The sequence below is a fragment of the Podarcis erhardii genome (assembly GCF_964252035.2).
Source record: "Podarcis erhardii genome assembly, chromosome: 4".
Lineage (NCBI taxonomy): Eukaryota > Metazoa > Chordata > Lepidosauria > Squamata > Lacertidae > Podarcis > Podarcis erhardii.
This window is the reverse complement of record NC_138508.1, coordinates 65274041-65289547: the sequence shown is the minus strand read 5'-3', so window position 1 is coordinate 65289547 and position 15507 is coordinate 65274041. Positions and strand designations below refer to the sequence as shown.

Genomic DNA, 15507 nt, shown 5'->3' with positions numbered 1-15507 from the left:
AATCGGCCATGATAAAGTGGGCACAGGACATTGGGCATAACATTATGTTTGAGGACTGGGAAACGTTGTGGACCACTGGGCTGAACTTCACCGCATGTAATGCTCTGAAGGAAAATGTAATGAAAATGATATATAGATGGTACATGACCCCAGTTAAACTTGCCAAAATATACCATTCGTCTGATAATAAATGTTGGAAATGTAAAGAAAATGAAGGAATATTCTTTCACCTCTGGTGGACATGCCATAAGGTGAAGGCCTTCTGGGAAATGATATATAATGAGCTGAAAAAGGTATTTAAGTATACCTTCACTAAGAAACCAGAGGCCTTCCTTCTGGGTATTGTCGGCCAGAAGGTGCTAAAGAAGGACCGAACATTTTTTATGTATGCAACAACGGCAGCAAGGATACTCATCGCTAAAAACTGGAAAACTCAAGATCTACCCACACTGGAAGAGTGGCAGATGCAGCTGATGGACTATATGCAACTGGCCGAGATGACTGGCAGAATCCGAGACCTGGGAGAAGAGAGGATTGAGGAAGACTGGAAGAAATTTAAGACGTATTTACAAAAACATTGCAATTTGGTTGAATGTTAAGAAGGATGCTAGATTATAAAAAATTGGCCACCACTAAATTAGATTTGAATTTGATGATAAGTGAGATTAAAGAAAACATAATTTTTTTGGAGAATTGCTAGATTATATTTAAATGAGTGGATATAAGATCCTAAACAAGTTGATAATTTGCTTGGAAAAACCTTTTTACGATGTAAATGGGAGCGGGAGACGTGAGGGAGTCCAAAGAAGTGATGAAACCACGTTATGATATAAGTAAGGTTGTTTATTATTTGTGCATTTGTATTCAAAAATTTTAATAAATATTTATATAAAAAAAATAAAAAAAGAACATTAATCAAAAGTATTGGATTCAATCTCGTTACTCAGTTTACTTATGTGCTAGATGCAAAAGTATTTTGAAAAGATGTATATATGATTGCTAAATGTGCTTCCATCTTTAGGTCTTTTGCCATGGTTTAGCCTACAGTTAGGTAAATAATAAGCAGATAGATACAAGTATGCACTTCGATTAGTGCAATCAGGCCAGTGTTGGCGGTTACTGTGGGTGTTAAGTAGTTTGTATATTGAATTCAGATTTAGTAAACATGAAGGAAACTTGCACTCAAAACCTAGCATCTGGCTAAATAAAGGAGTTTTTTCTTTACATCATGTTTACATATTCTAAGAACGTCTGAAGACTGAGGGAGTGGGGGAACTAAATTCTGTTTGTCTTTTCAACCATAGGACGTGATAATGCATGTGAGAAAACATCATATATGTTCCTGCGGAAAGAACTTCCTGTGCGGCTTGCTAACACTATGAGAGAAGTCAACTTGCTGCCGGACAACTTGCTGAATAGACCTTCAGTTAAGCTAGTCCAAAGCTGGTAGGTATAGAGAACAGGCAACAAAGCTACATGAACCGAACATGGTGAATTTTACAAGCAAAATAATCTAGCTGCCCAGCTCAGGCAACTGTAGCAAGCTTACATATAAGAATTCAGTGATTGGGTTTATGCTCCATATTCTACATGCCAGGGGTCTTCCTCTACCTTCTACATTCCACTTCTTCCTTACCCACAAGCTCTAATTTCTCTTCCTCCATCTGCATGCTCCAAATCCTCTTCCTTTCTCTCAATTCACATGTTCCACCTCCATTTTCATGAGTTGTTCTGGGATAGCAAAAATGACATCCTTAAGAATAAATTTAAATTTGGCGTGTCTGTGTATATTTTTGAGTAAGTTGTTTTTGCAGTACATGAAGTTCTTTGGGCCATGAAGAAGACCTATGGTGGCAGGGGGAAGTGTTGTTAATAAGCTACATCTAAAAGACTCTAGAGAGAGAAGGGAGAAATGGGTGAGACGTTAATGGGGATTAATGTGAACAAATGTGGTTTCACCTACTTAGGCACCAGTCCTATGCACATTTAACTGAAGGTAAGTTTCACTAAACTTGATGGAACTTTCTTCTAATTAGACATGTATAGATAGGATTATACCAATGCTTCTTTTTGGTTAGAGATGGTATTAAAAGTCGTGCGCTGAAAACCTAGTGCATTTGAGGTTAGTTTGATGCTAGACCTGGTCTGTTTCTTAAATGGGATATGTTCTCTTGCAGAGATGCTATAAAAATATGTAAAATGTTTTCCCTTTACTGTACTGAGAAGAGTGGAAAATTATAAGCTTATTTTTATTTCTTTAATAGACGTTTTGTTTTGTAGCAATAGTGGCTTACAAAATCAAATCTTAAAAGTAAGATAAAATATGTCTTGCAAACCCAAAGAATCTAGGATAAAAGCAGCAGAAGTCAATTATAAAAAGTCCTGCAGAGCAGTATGTTTCAAAGCTCTGATAAAAGAGGAGAGGTGGGACTTGGAGGACCGTTCCAGGTTTAGAAGATTTGCATTAACTGTAGAATTTCCTGCTATATGAAACCATATCTACATTGTTTTCTACACAGTGCATATGTTATAAATAACTCTACAGTTTTCCACTTTCAGATGGTTTCTGGTGTCAGGTCTATGTCTAAAATACTTTTAAGTACAAGTGAATAAATTGAAATCTGAATCAGTTAGTTCAAGTATTTAAATAGTAATCCTTTAATTTACTTAATTTTTGCTGGACAAAATTTACAATATCTGCATCATATTTCAAAGATATTTTAACCTAACATTCTTTAGTTGACAATTTTTGTAGGTTCTAATGCCTTCCAGTGTTTCAAGTCATTATTAGTTAAGATTCTAGCTTACCTCTTGCTTTTTTGCTAGGTGGTTTTACGTTAATTTTACTCTTCCTATGTGTTTCAGGTATATGCAGAGCTTTCTTGAACTTTTAGAATATGAAAATAAAAGTCCTGAAGATCCACATGTTTTAGATAAGTAAGTGACTACTGTTTCAAACAAATCAATTCTGTGGAAACAGTATAATGATCTTCTGCCGTAATGTAGATGAAATCAGAATTTTAGTTCACAAAGTTTGCTGTTGTTTCATGAAAACTTTTTTTTTATTAGAACAAATAACTATATTGAAAAAGACTTTTAGTTTCTTAATAATGCTGTATTTTATATACTAATGAACTGATCAGGTATCTGTTTGTTATTTCCAGCCTGCTATAGTTTAAGGTGAAGGCAAAATGTTAAGTTGTAACCTCCCCTTAATAAAAAAAGGAGAAAAATGCTGCCATTGTTTCTAAAGGAAATGCACTGTATATTCAGCCGGATGCGTCTTAGAAGTCATCTTCTGCAATTGCTTGTACAGCTAAACTGGCAAAGTGACTTTAAGAGAGAGAGTGTATTTCCTGTGATAAATGAGATTACACCAGGAGTCCCATAAGAAATGGATTTGTGTCTTTGAAAAGCAGTGGAAAATATTGGTTTTATTTTGTGGCGATGATGAGAGTATTAGCTTTGGGCAGTGGCGTAGCGTGGGGGGTGCAGGGGGGGGCCGGCCGCACCGGGCGCAACATCTGGGTTTAGGGCAAATCCACGGGTTAGGGGGCGCAAATCCACGGGTTAGGTGGCGCAAATTATTTGCCTTGCCCCGGGTGCTGACAACCCACGCTACGCCACTGGCTTTGGGGCTCTGAACAAGTGCAGAATCTGGGCTGGATTTAGGTTTGATGAGGCCCTAAGCTACTGAAGGTAATGGGGCCCTTTATATGTCCAGCTGTCCTTTGTCTACAATAATTTGTCACTGTTTTTTTGTGTTGAATATATGCTATATGGTGATTTATGGACCTAATAGGTACCTAAAGCCATTTGCACATGTTGCCATGCAACCAGTCCATGCAGAATGTAGGCACACTTTATATAGAAATGAGCAAACCAGTGATATTTCAGGGAGCAGGCTAGCAGACGGGGCCCATTGCTTACATCATAGGAGACTACACAACACAAAACACTGTTGCTGTATGTAGGTTTTATTTTATTTGTTTTTTATCTTACATTTTGGAAATGTACATCCAGATTTTTTTTCTTTAAATTTTTTGGGGGCCCCCAAGAGAGTGGGGCACTAGGCTATAGGTTGTTTAGCTTATACATAAATCTGGCACTGTGCAGAATCCATATTTCAGAGTATATATAGTTCACAAATAATATTTTATTTTCTTCTGTGTCATCTAACATCAGATATGATGAACTTCAAAGCCATGCCCTGTCATTTATTTGGACAGGTATGGTTCACAAAATAACCAAAAGGTCAAGGTAAACAATAAGGTTATGTTTAGAGACAGTGTGACACCCATGCAGATCATATGCGGACATGTAGGAATAAAATGGCACAAATTCGCATTGATGATACTTGAAGTTGAAATGGAGTCCTGAAAATAAACCCATTTTTTCCTCTACTAAAAGAGAGTGTTTTTCATACCCTTTCTTAGAAGGTAGTCTATATAATACAAAGCAAAAATCAGGAAAGCAAACTTTATTTCGTTATATTGTATCTTTATTTGCCACTTCTCTACATGTTAGAGGAGTAGGATGCCCTTTAATACTTAGATCTCATGAACAAAAAAAGGGAATTATTTTTTCATTTGAAGCAGCGAAGTAGAGAAATGGACTTCTCCTGGCCTTAACTCTCAGATCCTCATAGAATCAGCAGGATCTAATCTAGCTGAAGCTTTTAAGCATTAAATAATTTTCAAGAAGGAGTGCTTGTCCAATCAGCAAGCCAGGTGAGTAGGTTAAAACCCTCCTTGTGCAATTTGAAGGTTTTGAGGTTTGGGATTAGGTTGTTACTGTTCAGATTTCTCAGTTATTATTTTTAGAGTAATGGATCATTTGAAAACTGCATGAGGAATTTGCGGAGGTACTTAAGCATTGCTGATTAGATACGAAAATGGCAAGGAAGATACCTTTTAAAAAGGAGCACTCTTTCACAATCAGAAATGTATGTTAGAAAAGTACCTGCAAGGAAAATGGACATGATTTTATTACTTGATAGGAAAGGTTATATTTACATCATGGCAGCTCTCTAGACTAGCAAAACTTCCCGATACAAGAAAAATGGGAAAAACTGGTAAAAATGTGGGTGGGAATTTGCATAGTTAATGGAAGTAACTTAGATAATAGACTCAAGCATATTCCAACCCCCCTTACAAATATTTAGTATTGTCACTAGAATATTCAAACTTGTAATTATTGGAAATGAGGGTAGCACTGCCAAGTTGGACCTGCAAAAGGAAACCATGCTGCTTCACTTGGGAGGCTAGATTTCAGGTATTCTTGCTGAGAAGACCTATGAATTTAAGGAGATTTGTACAGATTTGGATTTTTGGCGCCTTCCTGTTTTTCCTTGGTAACAGGAAGAGGAAAGAAATACATAGCACACAATCTGCCCCACTTTCAAGTGTGGTTCCTGTTGAAAAGAAAAAGGCTGAGATTCTAATGCTGATTGCTTAGCCAAGGACTGGATTGTGTGGCACAAGCAATGAATCTTGTGTTTATTATTACTGTCTTGGGTATTTGAGAATATAGTAAAATGTGGTTCCTATTTAATACTCCCTACTTTTTTATCATTATGTACTCATTAATCCCTCTTGTCCCCCTCACCATAATTATGGATTAGATGAACAGCCAAACCTTCAGTAGTTTTATAATCTGTGTCGTACAACTTCTAACAGTACCAGTACTAAATGAATGTTGGGGTGTGTACAGCCATAGATAATTTTAGATGTGAGTCCACTCTGGTAGTGTGTGTACCACATGTTGGCTAGATGTTTAGTCTTCTCCCCTGGATCAGTTTTGGATGAAACTTGTTTTCTAGTTTGTAACAGAGTTGGATTTGTGCAATGCTAATTGACACTTCTTTCAGTCCAGAAGACATTTTCCAATGTTCTTGGAGCAGGGCTATGCACAGTGCTGGTTGGCTGGCTCATGGATCCAACCCTTGTCACCTGAGTATTATTTTGCAATGTAAAACAGCTGTTTGAACAGTGTGAATTTTACACTTTATAATTGCAAAAAGTGGGAAACGAAAGTTTTAACTCCATAAACATGGAAAGCACTTAAGAAAGAAACTAAAGCAGACAGCCCACCCTATTCAACGGGGGGGGGGGATGGGGGTTATGAAGACGAAAAGGCAATCAGCACTGGATTCACAAGCTATGTGTTTGACCTTTAAGGTGCTGGTGGGAGGAAGAAATAAATAAAACTTGCACCTGCTGCTGTTTACAGGTATATTTGTATGGAACCTTAAGTAGTAATAGCAGTTAAATATACTTGTATGCACAGTAACTTAAAAAAATTGAACATTTTTATGGTACTTGGAAACAGCATGTTTCTGTTTTCAGATCTCTTCTTCTTGAAAGAGTTCCATGCTAGTTTTTACTAATTGATCACCTGCTATCTTTATATAGATGGCCTAATGTTCTATGTATTTCCTCCCTAAATGAGCTATGTGTGTTCTACTGTGATCAATTTAATATGTAAAATAGTGTCCTTCTGTTCTTTATGTTACCTATAAAAAGGTTGGCTTAGTATTATAGATGGACTTGAACACAACTCTCTCCTTTTGTTATTCTTTTTTTCATGCATTTATCATGTTAAGTAAATAGTTGTGTTGTAAATTATAAAAGTGGAAGAAAACGTGAATTTCTGATACTTCAAATATCAACTGGTGTTTTGTTTTCAGCTGTTTATGCTCAGTTAGTTACAGCTCAAACAATTGCTTGTAGATAAACAGTAGTTAATGTTTATCCAGTATATTTAGTCTTTCATTCACTTTTATGGCACAAATAAGTGTTATTTATTTGACAGTATCCCTTACTGCAGGCCTCTCATTTTTACATGTTATTTGTATACTGCATTCCATTTTCAAAGTAGCATTTATGACCAACCAGGGATTTGAATCCACCCTGACCTGGACCACTCTAGTTCCATACCCACTGCACAGCACTACAGAGTGTGATGCACTTGTGGGGCCCAGCCTACTAGTGTAAGATTAGTTGGTATAGAAGATCAGGCAGAATTACTTCTGCAACAAACCCAAACTTGATGGCCTCCAATAGTTTCAAGAAAATGAAGAGGGCCCCCCAACTATAATGATATTAAGAGAAATTTGTGCTTCATTTGTCCCTTGGTCTTAAACATAACCATCATAACTTTATTGTAATTGATGCTGCCAAATTTGGAAACAGTCAAACTTCAGCAGCTGCTCTTTTGGAGTCCTTCTGGATCTGGGAGGTTTAATCAGATTATATGTTTTGAAGCATCTCTCTCCCATTTTTCCAGCTCCTTACACAAAGTGAAGAATGTTGGTGGTGCAACTATGAGGCATGAATAGCTATTTTATTTTGTTTTGACTTGCATGAGCAAAACATTTAGCAGTGGCACAATTTAAAATATGCACATATGGCTCTAAACAGGTCTTGATGAACAGATTGGCTTTCTTGGAATACATAGAACTTTCTGGCATGCTATCTGCAATGTGATGTACTAAGGTATATTGTGGTAAAGGCTCTGGGTAGTGATTGGATGAACTGTTCTAGTGCTATAGAGGGGCGGAGCAGATGAAAAGTGAGTCTGCAGAAGGGCTTAAAAAAGAAGTAGGTAAAGGGGAATGAGAAGGCCTTAAAACCCAAAAAAGCATAGGGGCCTAATGCAGATTGGAACAGGGAATAGTTCAAAAGAATATGAATGCAAGAGGTGATCTTTAAAAAGGGCAGATTGGAAGGAAAGTGGACAGGAGATTGAGGCCATGAGTTGCAGAGGTGAGGAAGGCAGATGTTCAAAGGATGATATGAAATAGCCAATCTAATATTCATCTGCAGCCAAATATTTTAGTACAATGTGATGGTACTGAAAGTTTTGTATTCTGAATGAATTTTAATGGTGTCATCTGAGATGCAGATTTTGTAGTTAACTGTCACATCTTGTTTCTGATTTCTCTCTCTCTCCAGCTTTTTAGATGTCTTAATTAAAGTCAGGAACAGACACAATGACGTTGTTCCTACCATGGCCCAAGGAGTGATTGAATACAAAGAAAAATATGGCTTTGACCCTTTTGTCAGCAGTAACATCCAGTATTTCCTAGATAGGTTCTACACCAACCGCATCTCGTTCCGCATGCTGATTAACCAGCACAGTAAGTATCTGCTGTCCATTTAATCAAAAGCTGGTCTTCCTCCCACCCCTTCCTTTATCCTCACAATAGTTCTGTGAAGTAGTTTAGGTTGAGAGAATGGGACTGGGGCAAACTCTTTTTTTTTTTTTATAAATATTTATTAAGGTTTTTAAATATAAATGCACAAATAATAAACGATCTTACTTCTATCACAACAATTTCATCACTTCTTTGGACTCCCTCACGTCTCCCGCTCCCATTTACATCGTTAAAAATTTTTTCCAAACAAATTATCAACTTGTTTACAATCTCATGTCCACTCATTCAAATATAATCTAGAACTTCTTCCAAAAAATTTTATATTTTCTTTAGTCTCACTTATCATCAAATTTAAATCTAATTTAGTGGTGGCCAATTTTTTATAATCTAGCATCCTTCTTAACATTCAACCAAATTACAATGTTTTTGTAGATACATCTTGAATTTCTCCCAGTCTTCCTCCATCTTCTCTTCTCCCAGATCACGGATTCTGCCAGTCATCTCGGCCAGTTGCATATAGTCCATCAGCTGCATCTGCCACTCTTCCAGTGTGGGTAGATCTTGAGTTTTCCAGTTTTTTGCGATGAGAATCCTTGCTGCCGTTGTTGCATACATAAAAAATGTTCGATCCTTCTTTAACACCTTCTGGCCGACAATACCCAGAAGGAAGGCCTCTGGTTTCTTTGTGAAGGTATACTTAAATACCTTTTTCAGCTCATTATATATCATTTCCCAGAAGACCTTCACCTTAGGGCATGTCCACCAGAGGTGAAAGAATGTTCCTTCATTTTCTTTACATTTCCAACATTTATTATCAGACGAATGGTATATTTTGGCAAGTTTAACTGGGGTCATGTACCATCTATATATCATTTTCATTACATTTTCCTTCAGAGCATTACATGCGGTGAAGTTCAGCCCAGTGGTCCACAACCTTTCCCAGTCCTCAAACATAATGTTATGCCCAATGTCCTGTGCCCATTTTATCATAGCCGATTTAACCATTTCGTCTTGTGTATTCCATTTTAGCAGCAAGTTATACATTCTAGATAGTACCTTGGTCTTTGGTTCTAACAATTCTGTTTCTAACTTCGATTTCTCCACCTGGAACCCTAACTTTTTGTCATTTTTAAAAACTTCTTTAATCTGAGCATAATGTAACCAGTCTCGCACCTTATCCTTCATTTTCTCCAAACTCTGCAATTTCCAATTGTCTCCATCTTTTTCTAATATTTCCCAATATTTTGGCCATTTGGCCTCCATATTGGGTCTTTTTCGGGCCTTAGCCTCCAGAGGTGAAAGCCACCTTGGGGTTTTATTTTCCAATAAGTCTTTATATTTTGTCCAGACATTAAACACTGCTTTCCTGACAATATGGTTCTTAAAGGCCTTATTGATCTTAACTTTGTCATACCATAAGTATGCATGCCAACCAAAAGCATTGTTAAAACCTTCCAGGTCCAGTACGGGGACTGGGGCAAACTCAACCCAACCAATGAGCTTTGTGACTGTGGGGATTTGAACCTAGATCTCCGGGGTCCGAGCTCATCTCTCTTAACTCAAGGGCAGCTAACTCCCATCACCCTTAACCATTGGATATTCTGGTTAAAGCTAATGGGAGACCAACAACATCTGGGGGGCCAATGTTAGTTCCTCTTTCTCTTAACTACTATGCCACTCTGTCTACTGTAAGGCAAACATTGTTGTTGTTGTTTAGTCGTTTAGTCGTGTCCGACTCTTCGTGACCCCATGGACCAGAGCACGCCAGGCACTCCTATCTTCCACTGCCTCTCGCAGTCTGGTCAGACTCATGTTTGTAGCTTCGAGAACGCTGTCCAACCATCAAACATTTAGGCTAGCAAATAGACTTAAGAAGTTGGAACAACTTTACACAATTTGTATCATTCACCGTGTTGTGTGCAGCATTTCATGCTGTTGTACCATTTGAGCTGCTTAAGTTTTTAAAAGGATCTGGGTATGAAGGAGCTCAGATATAAGTGGGGGATGGGAGAAAGAACTGGGGTTTTATTTGGCATAAGGAGAAAGACAGTGTTGGAGCAAGGGAAAAAGAAACATCCTGTCTCAAGCCGGCTTTTCCTGAATATTTTGTTATTAGCTTCTTGACACTGGGGTGGGGTGAGGGAGTCTGGAAAACAGTTTCCTCAGAAAATAACTGAGGTTATGGATTAAAAAAAAATGATACAAGGCAGGTTTCTGCATCTGTTATCTGGCGAAGTCAGAAAGGGACACTAAATGGATGTCTGTGCTTGCTTTGGCATGAAATAGTATTGCAGCCTGTGCATCAGTCAGAGAGCAGTGCCATGCAGGGTGTCTCCAAGAGCTGAGTGCCAAGTCAGTTCTCAGCAGGCTGTGGAAAAAACAAACTATGAGTTGCATCTGACCGCCTATCAGTTAAGGAAATCTAGCCTTCATTGTTTTGTCAGTGTGACTAAGCTAACTCTCACCCACAGTCTAGTTAGCAAATGCACAGAAGGAACAATTTTTTTGCAGCTATAAAAGTAGCATTTGCTTAATATCAGTCTGTTCAAATGCATTATGGACTTGACCTCAACTGCTGAAGTTATTCTGTGCAAATCATTCCCCTTATCAGTATTGCTGTGGTGATTGCAAATAGCTTTTGTTTGCTGATGTTTGAACAGCTGTAAATGTTTCCAATCAATTGACCCTGCTTTCGCCAACCTGGCACCCTCCTGCTGTTTTGGACTGCAGCTCCCATCAGCACTAGCCAGCACTATCCCACTTAGTGCTGAGCCTGTTCCTTTGCTTTCAAGTGGAAAGCAAGAAGGTTAAATGCAGAGGAAGGACTCACAGAAAATTATGACTAGCCTTGATCTGAAATACAATATAGCTAACTGGAACAGGCCCTAGAGCCATGTGGCAGCAAATGGCAGCCAGAAATTAGTGAGACATAGGGCTAGTGAAGAGTGACAGGTCCTATTGCAGCAGGCCTGGTAACAGTTGTGCATTTGGGGGCTAGATTAATAATTTTTACATCCTTCCATAAATGCTGAATTGCGCAAAGCTAACCCTGCTTCCAAATACCAAAATAACTATGAGTCTGATGGAGGCAGACCATCACATAGAGAGTGGTAATTTTCTTGTAATAATATACAAGAACACTTTAAAGCACATGTTGCCATTCCAGATTGTATATTTTGTTGTATTCTTGAATACACTGCAGTTCACATTCAGTTTACTGAATAATGTTCAGATAATTCCTTTACCCTTTGTCTCTCTTTGGCTATGTATAGCTTATAGCACAAGGCTATACATGAGTCTGTGGGGGTTATTCTCAGATAAGTGGATATAGGACTGCAGCCATTGGCTGCTAGCAATGTTGAGCAAGATGTTCCCAAATAATTATTGCTAGTACTTTCTCCGCTTCCCAGACTGGGATTGCAGCAGCTGTCAGTCAATATTTTCTAGAGTTGAGCCAAGTGAAAGTCCCAAGTTTTGTGAATGCTTTTACACCCTTTCTCCCTTTTTGTTCATGCAGTGGGGACAAGGTGATAATCTCTGTTGACCCAGAAACCAGTTCGATTTGTTATGTTATGCTACACTGTGTGGCAGTAATAAATAAAATAAAATAAAATAAAATAAAATAAAATAAAATAAAATAAAATAAAATAAAATAAAATAAAATAAAATAAAATAAAATAAAATAAAATAAAATAAAATAAAATAAAATAAAATAAAATAAAATAAAATAAAATAAAATAAAATAAAATAAAATAAAATAAAATAAAATAAAATAAAATAAAAGTAAGTTACATATTTATTTTAAATTAAGTTAAATATAATTAAATAATTAAATATACCGTATTTTTCACCCTATAGGATGCACTTTTTCCCCTCCAAAAATGAAGGGGAAATGTGTGTGCGTCCTATGGGGCGAATGCAGGCTTTCGCTGAAGCCTGGAGAGCGAGGGGGGTTGGTGCGTACCGACCCCTCTCGCTCTCCAGGCTTCAGGAAGCTATCCGCTATCCGCTATCAAAATGCAGCACAGCAGTAGTATTTTTTGCCTTTTAAAAGCTTTAAGATGGCTCAACTCTAGAAAATATTGACTGACAGCTGCTGCAATCCCAGTCTGGGAAGCGGAGAAAGTACTAGCAATAATTATTTGGGAACATCTTGCTCAACATTGCTAGCGGAGAGCTTGCCTGCACCCAGAAACTTGGGCCACGCTGAGCTCAGCACGCCCCAGGCTTCCGGCTTCGCGCAGCTCTCCGCTAGTCGCTAGCTGCGGATAGCAGCCTGTTCTGGGGTCAGGGGAATCTGGGGGGGAAATAATATTTTTTTTCTTTATCTCACCCAAAAAAAACTAGGTGCGTCCTATGGGCCGGTGCACCCTATGGGGCGAAAAATACGGTAATTACTGCTTATCAGTATGAAAGAAAAGGAAACCAGGAAACATGGCCATATGCACATCTTGCCTATCTATGTTAGGTGGTGATGGGTTTTTTATATCCATCTCACACCCATCAAAAGCAAAGTTTTGTGATCAAAATGCAGCATAGCAGTAGTATTTTTTGCCTTTTAAAAGCTTTAAGATGTGTTACTCGCCATTAGATTCCATTACCCTTTAATTGTTTACAAAATGTTATTTCAATTAATATCTACCTTTCCTCTCATTTTAGCACTACTTTTTGGTGGGGTCACTAATCCTGCTCATCCCAAACATATTGGAAGTATTGATCCTACGTGTAATGTAGCTGACGTAGTGGATGGTAAGAGTAAACACAAGTTGTTTTTGGAACTTTGATTGCAAGGTGTATGTGCAATGCCTTGAACCATTTCTAATGGTAAATCCCTCATCTAACAGTCAGTAGCCTCTCCTTTTCCTTGTAAGCTTTATATATGCACTGATGCCACCCATGGTTAAGGGTAATCGGCTTCTCCCAAAGCAAGATATGCAAACTCACTTAAAATTCTGGTTAATTTGGGGGTCCCATTCAGTGGTGATGCAGGTGTAACACTAAATCATGGTTAAAACTAACAAGCGAAAGGAAAGAATTGGTTCCAGAAAGGGAGGGAGCATGAAATTCCAGAAGGAGACGTGTTATTTATTTATGTTAAAAAACATGAATCAAATAAATAGCACAGACCCATTGGTATTGAAGAGAGCTTGTTCTGTAGTGTATTGATATTTCTTGTCACTAGATGGAGGTATAGCATAGTTAAGTTACAGAAAATATATCTTCAAGACATTTCTGAAGTTACTTCAATTTTCTATTTATATTTTGTTCCAATGTGATATATTTATGGGAGCCAATAAACCCAATTATTTGCAGTTTTATTATTATCATTCACTATGCGCTGGAAACAAGCTGGGTATGCATTTGCTTGCTCAAATAGGTTTGTCAACTATGAAGCTGTACTTTAAATGCTTAATATCATACAACTCTCTTTCTCGAATCATCTCCCTAAATTCTACTTCCAGATAGTGAAAGATGCCAATTACATTTTTGTGCACAGTCTCTAAAATTGTTAATAATTGCTGGAGTAGGTTTTTTTAAAAAAATAGATGGCATGGTTAACCATTACTTTTTGGGAATGGGTGAAAGAACTGAATTTGAAAATACTTCCTTAAATCTAGGGAATACATTACATGCTTTGCTTTGTACATGCCTTCTATGTAGAACTGGCAAAACATGAAAATAAAATTTATTGGAGTTTTAAAACAGACTTAAAGCTTCAGAGCAAAAGTAGAGCCTCACTTCTGGCAGGGATTAGTTATGTTGCTGTTCATTTATCCTTGGGTAAATAAAATGGAATGAATGTGTTTTTTTTTAAATGTGTGGTTAAGGTGAATGGGGCATGCATTTTTCCTCTCATGGAGCCAGTAGTAGCTTTGGGGGCAGAATTTTGATCTGAGAAATAACACAGAGGGAGGATGCATAACTCCCCATTCTTCATTCCTGCTTCTCCATTTAAGTTAGAAGCCTGTTTTTACCTCAGAGGATCTGATTACTTATATGTAGTTTGGTCCTCACAGGACCAAAATAAGAAATCTAAAAAAATAAGAAAAAATTATAGCTTCTGGAGGTACAGAATATACGTATATTGCCATTACTGCATAATTCTATAAGTTTTTGTTTTCTTCACTCACAGATGCCTTTGCAACAGCTAAGATGTTGTGTGAACAGTATTATCTGGTATCACCCGAGTTGGAAATTGAAGAATTCAATGGTAACACTGAAGTTCATTGCTTTTTAGCATTCTTATAACTATCTGGGCTTTGCGCGTTCTAAGGATCTTTTATTTTATTTTATTTTATAAAATTTAATCACAACATTCATTTTGACTTAAGAGCTGTGCCAAAGTTATGGGTATAGCCAAAGCAAGGGAAAGTTGGAAAGAAACACTGCATTCTGTTTTCCAACTTTTTTTGGCCACTTTTTTTTTTTAAGTAGCTAGTAAGACTGCAGCAGGTGGATTTTTAAAAATACATCTCAGAGTTTAAGATCCAAAGAGGTTTTAGACAGTTAGAGGATTGAACATGCCCAAATGAATGTTTTGCTTTTTGGTGACAAATCCCTCTACCATATTACAAACTGCTTTTCAAGCTTTCCCTCCTATTAAAATATAGTTTACCATGCCACATGGAAGCTTCAGTTCAGGAAACACAAGTGTAAAGCTCTCTTGCATTTGTGGATTTCGCTTTATATTCTGGTAATTGAGTTTACAGTCATGGAGACACATGATCTTCTTAAATCACAAAATGTAATTAACTAAATATGATGACACCACAGTTATTTTAAACATGGAAAATATGAGCTAAGTGTGCAAGTGAAGGCTATTGCATAGGGCAGCATTCTCGGTTTGTTCATGCAGGTGCTCTGTCTTGACTACCAACTCTGCACTGGCTTGACATATTTGGTGTTTCATATTTCTAGGAATCAGAAAGGTAAAAAAAGAAAAAATCAGAAAAATTAAAAAGTATGATATCTTATGCTAGAAAATGGTAATTTACAGACATCATAAATTGAATTTTCAGTTATATAAATGGTTTCTGTTTTCTAGCTAAAGCACCGGGCAAGCCTATTCAAGTAGTCTATGTACCCTCACATCTGTTTCACATGCTTTTTGAACTGTTCAAGGTAAGTAGAATTGTCTCATGGGAAGGAGGCTAATTTTGCTTGCCTCCTCTTTGAGTGAACTGGAAAAAATACTGAGACTAAGCATAGTCTTAAAGATTGATGCATCTGCCCATTTTTGTGTAAAATGTTACCTGTGATCCTTGTGTGCACAAATGGCCTTGATTTAGAAGAATAACATGTCATTCTTCCTTGTATTCTTCCAAAGAGTGTTCATGTGTTAGGCGAAA

General features: G+C 37.4%; 1 protein-coding gene across 1 annotated transcript in view; it reads left to right on the top strand.

The window, feature by feature from the left end:
- PDK3 (pyruvate dehydrogenase kinase 3) overlaps nucleotides 1-15507 on the top strand; it is a 46772-nt gene that overhangs the window by 19888 nt on the left and 11377 nt on the right. Inside the window, exons 2-7 of the mRNA XM_081858902.1 lie at nucleotides 1305-1446; nucleotides 2866-2937; nucleotides 7956-8140; nucleotides 12818-12907; nucleotides 14292-14369; nucleotides 15204-15280. Of these exons, the coding sequence (XP_081715028.1) occupies nucleotides 1305-1446; nucleotides 2866-2937; nucleotides 7956-8140; nucleotides 12818-12907; nucleotides 14292-14369; nucleotides 15204-15280 (644 nt within the window). The remainder of the gene's footprint in view (nucleotides 1-1304; nucleotides 1447-2865; nucleotides 2938-7955; nucleotides 8141-12817; nucleotides 12908-14291; nucleotides 14370-15203; nucleotides 15281-15507) is intronic.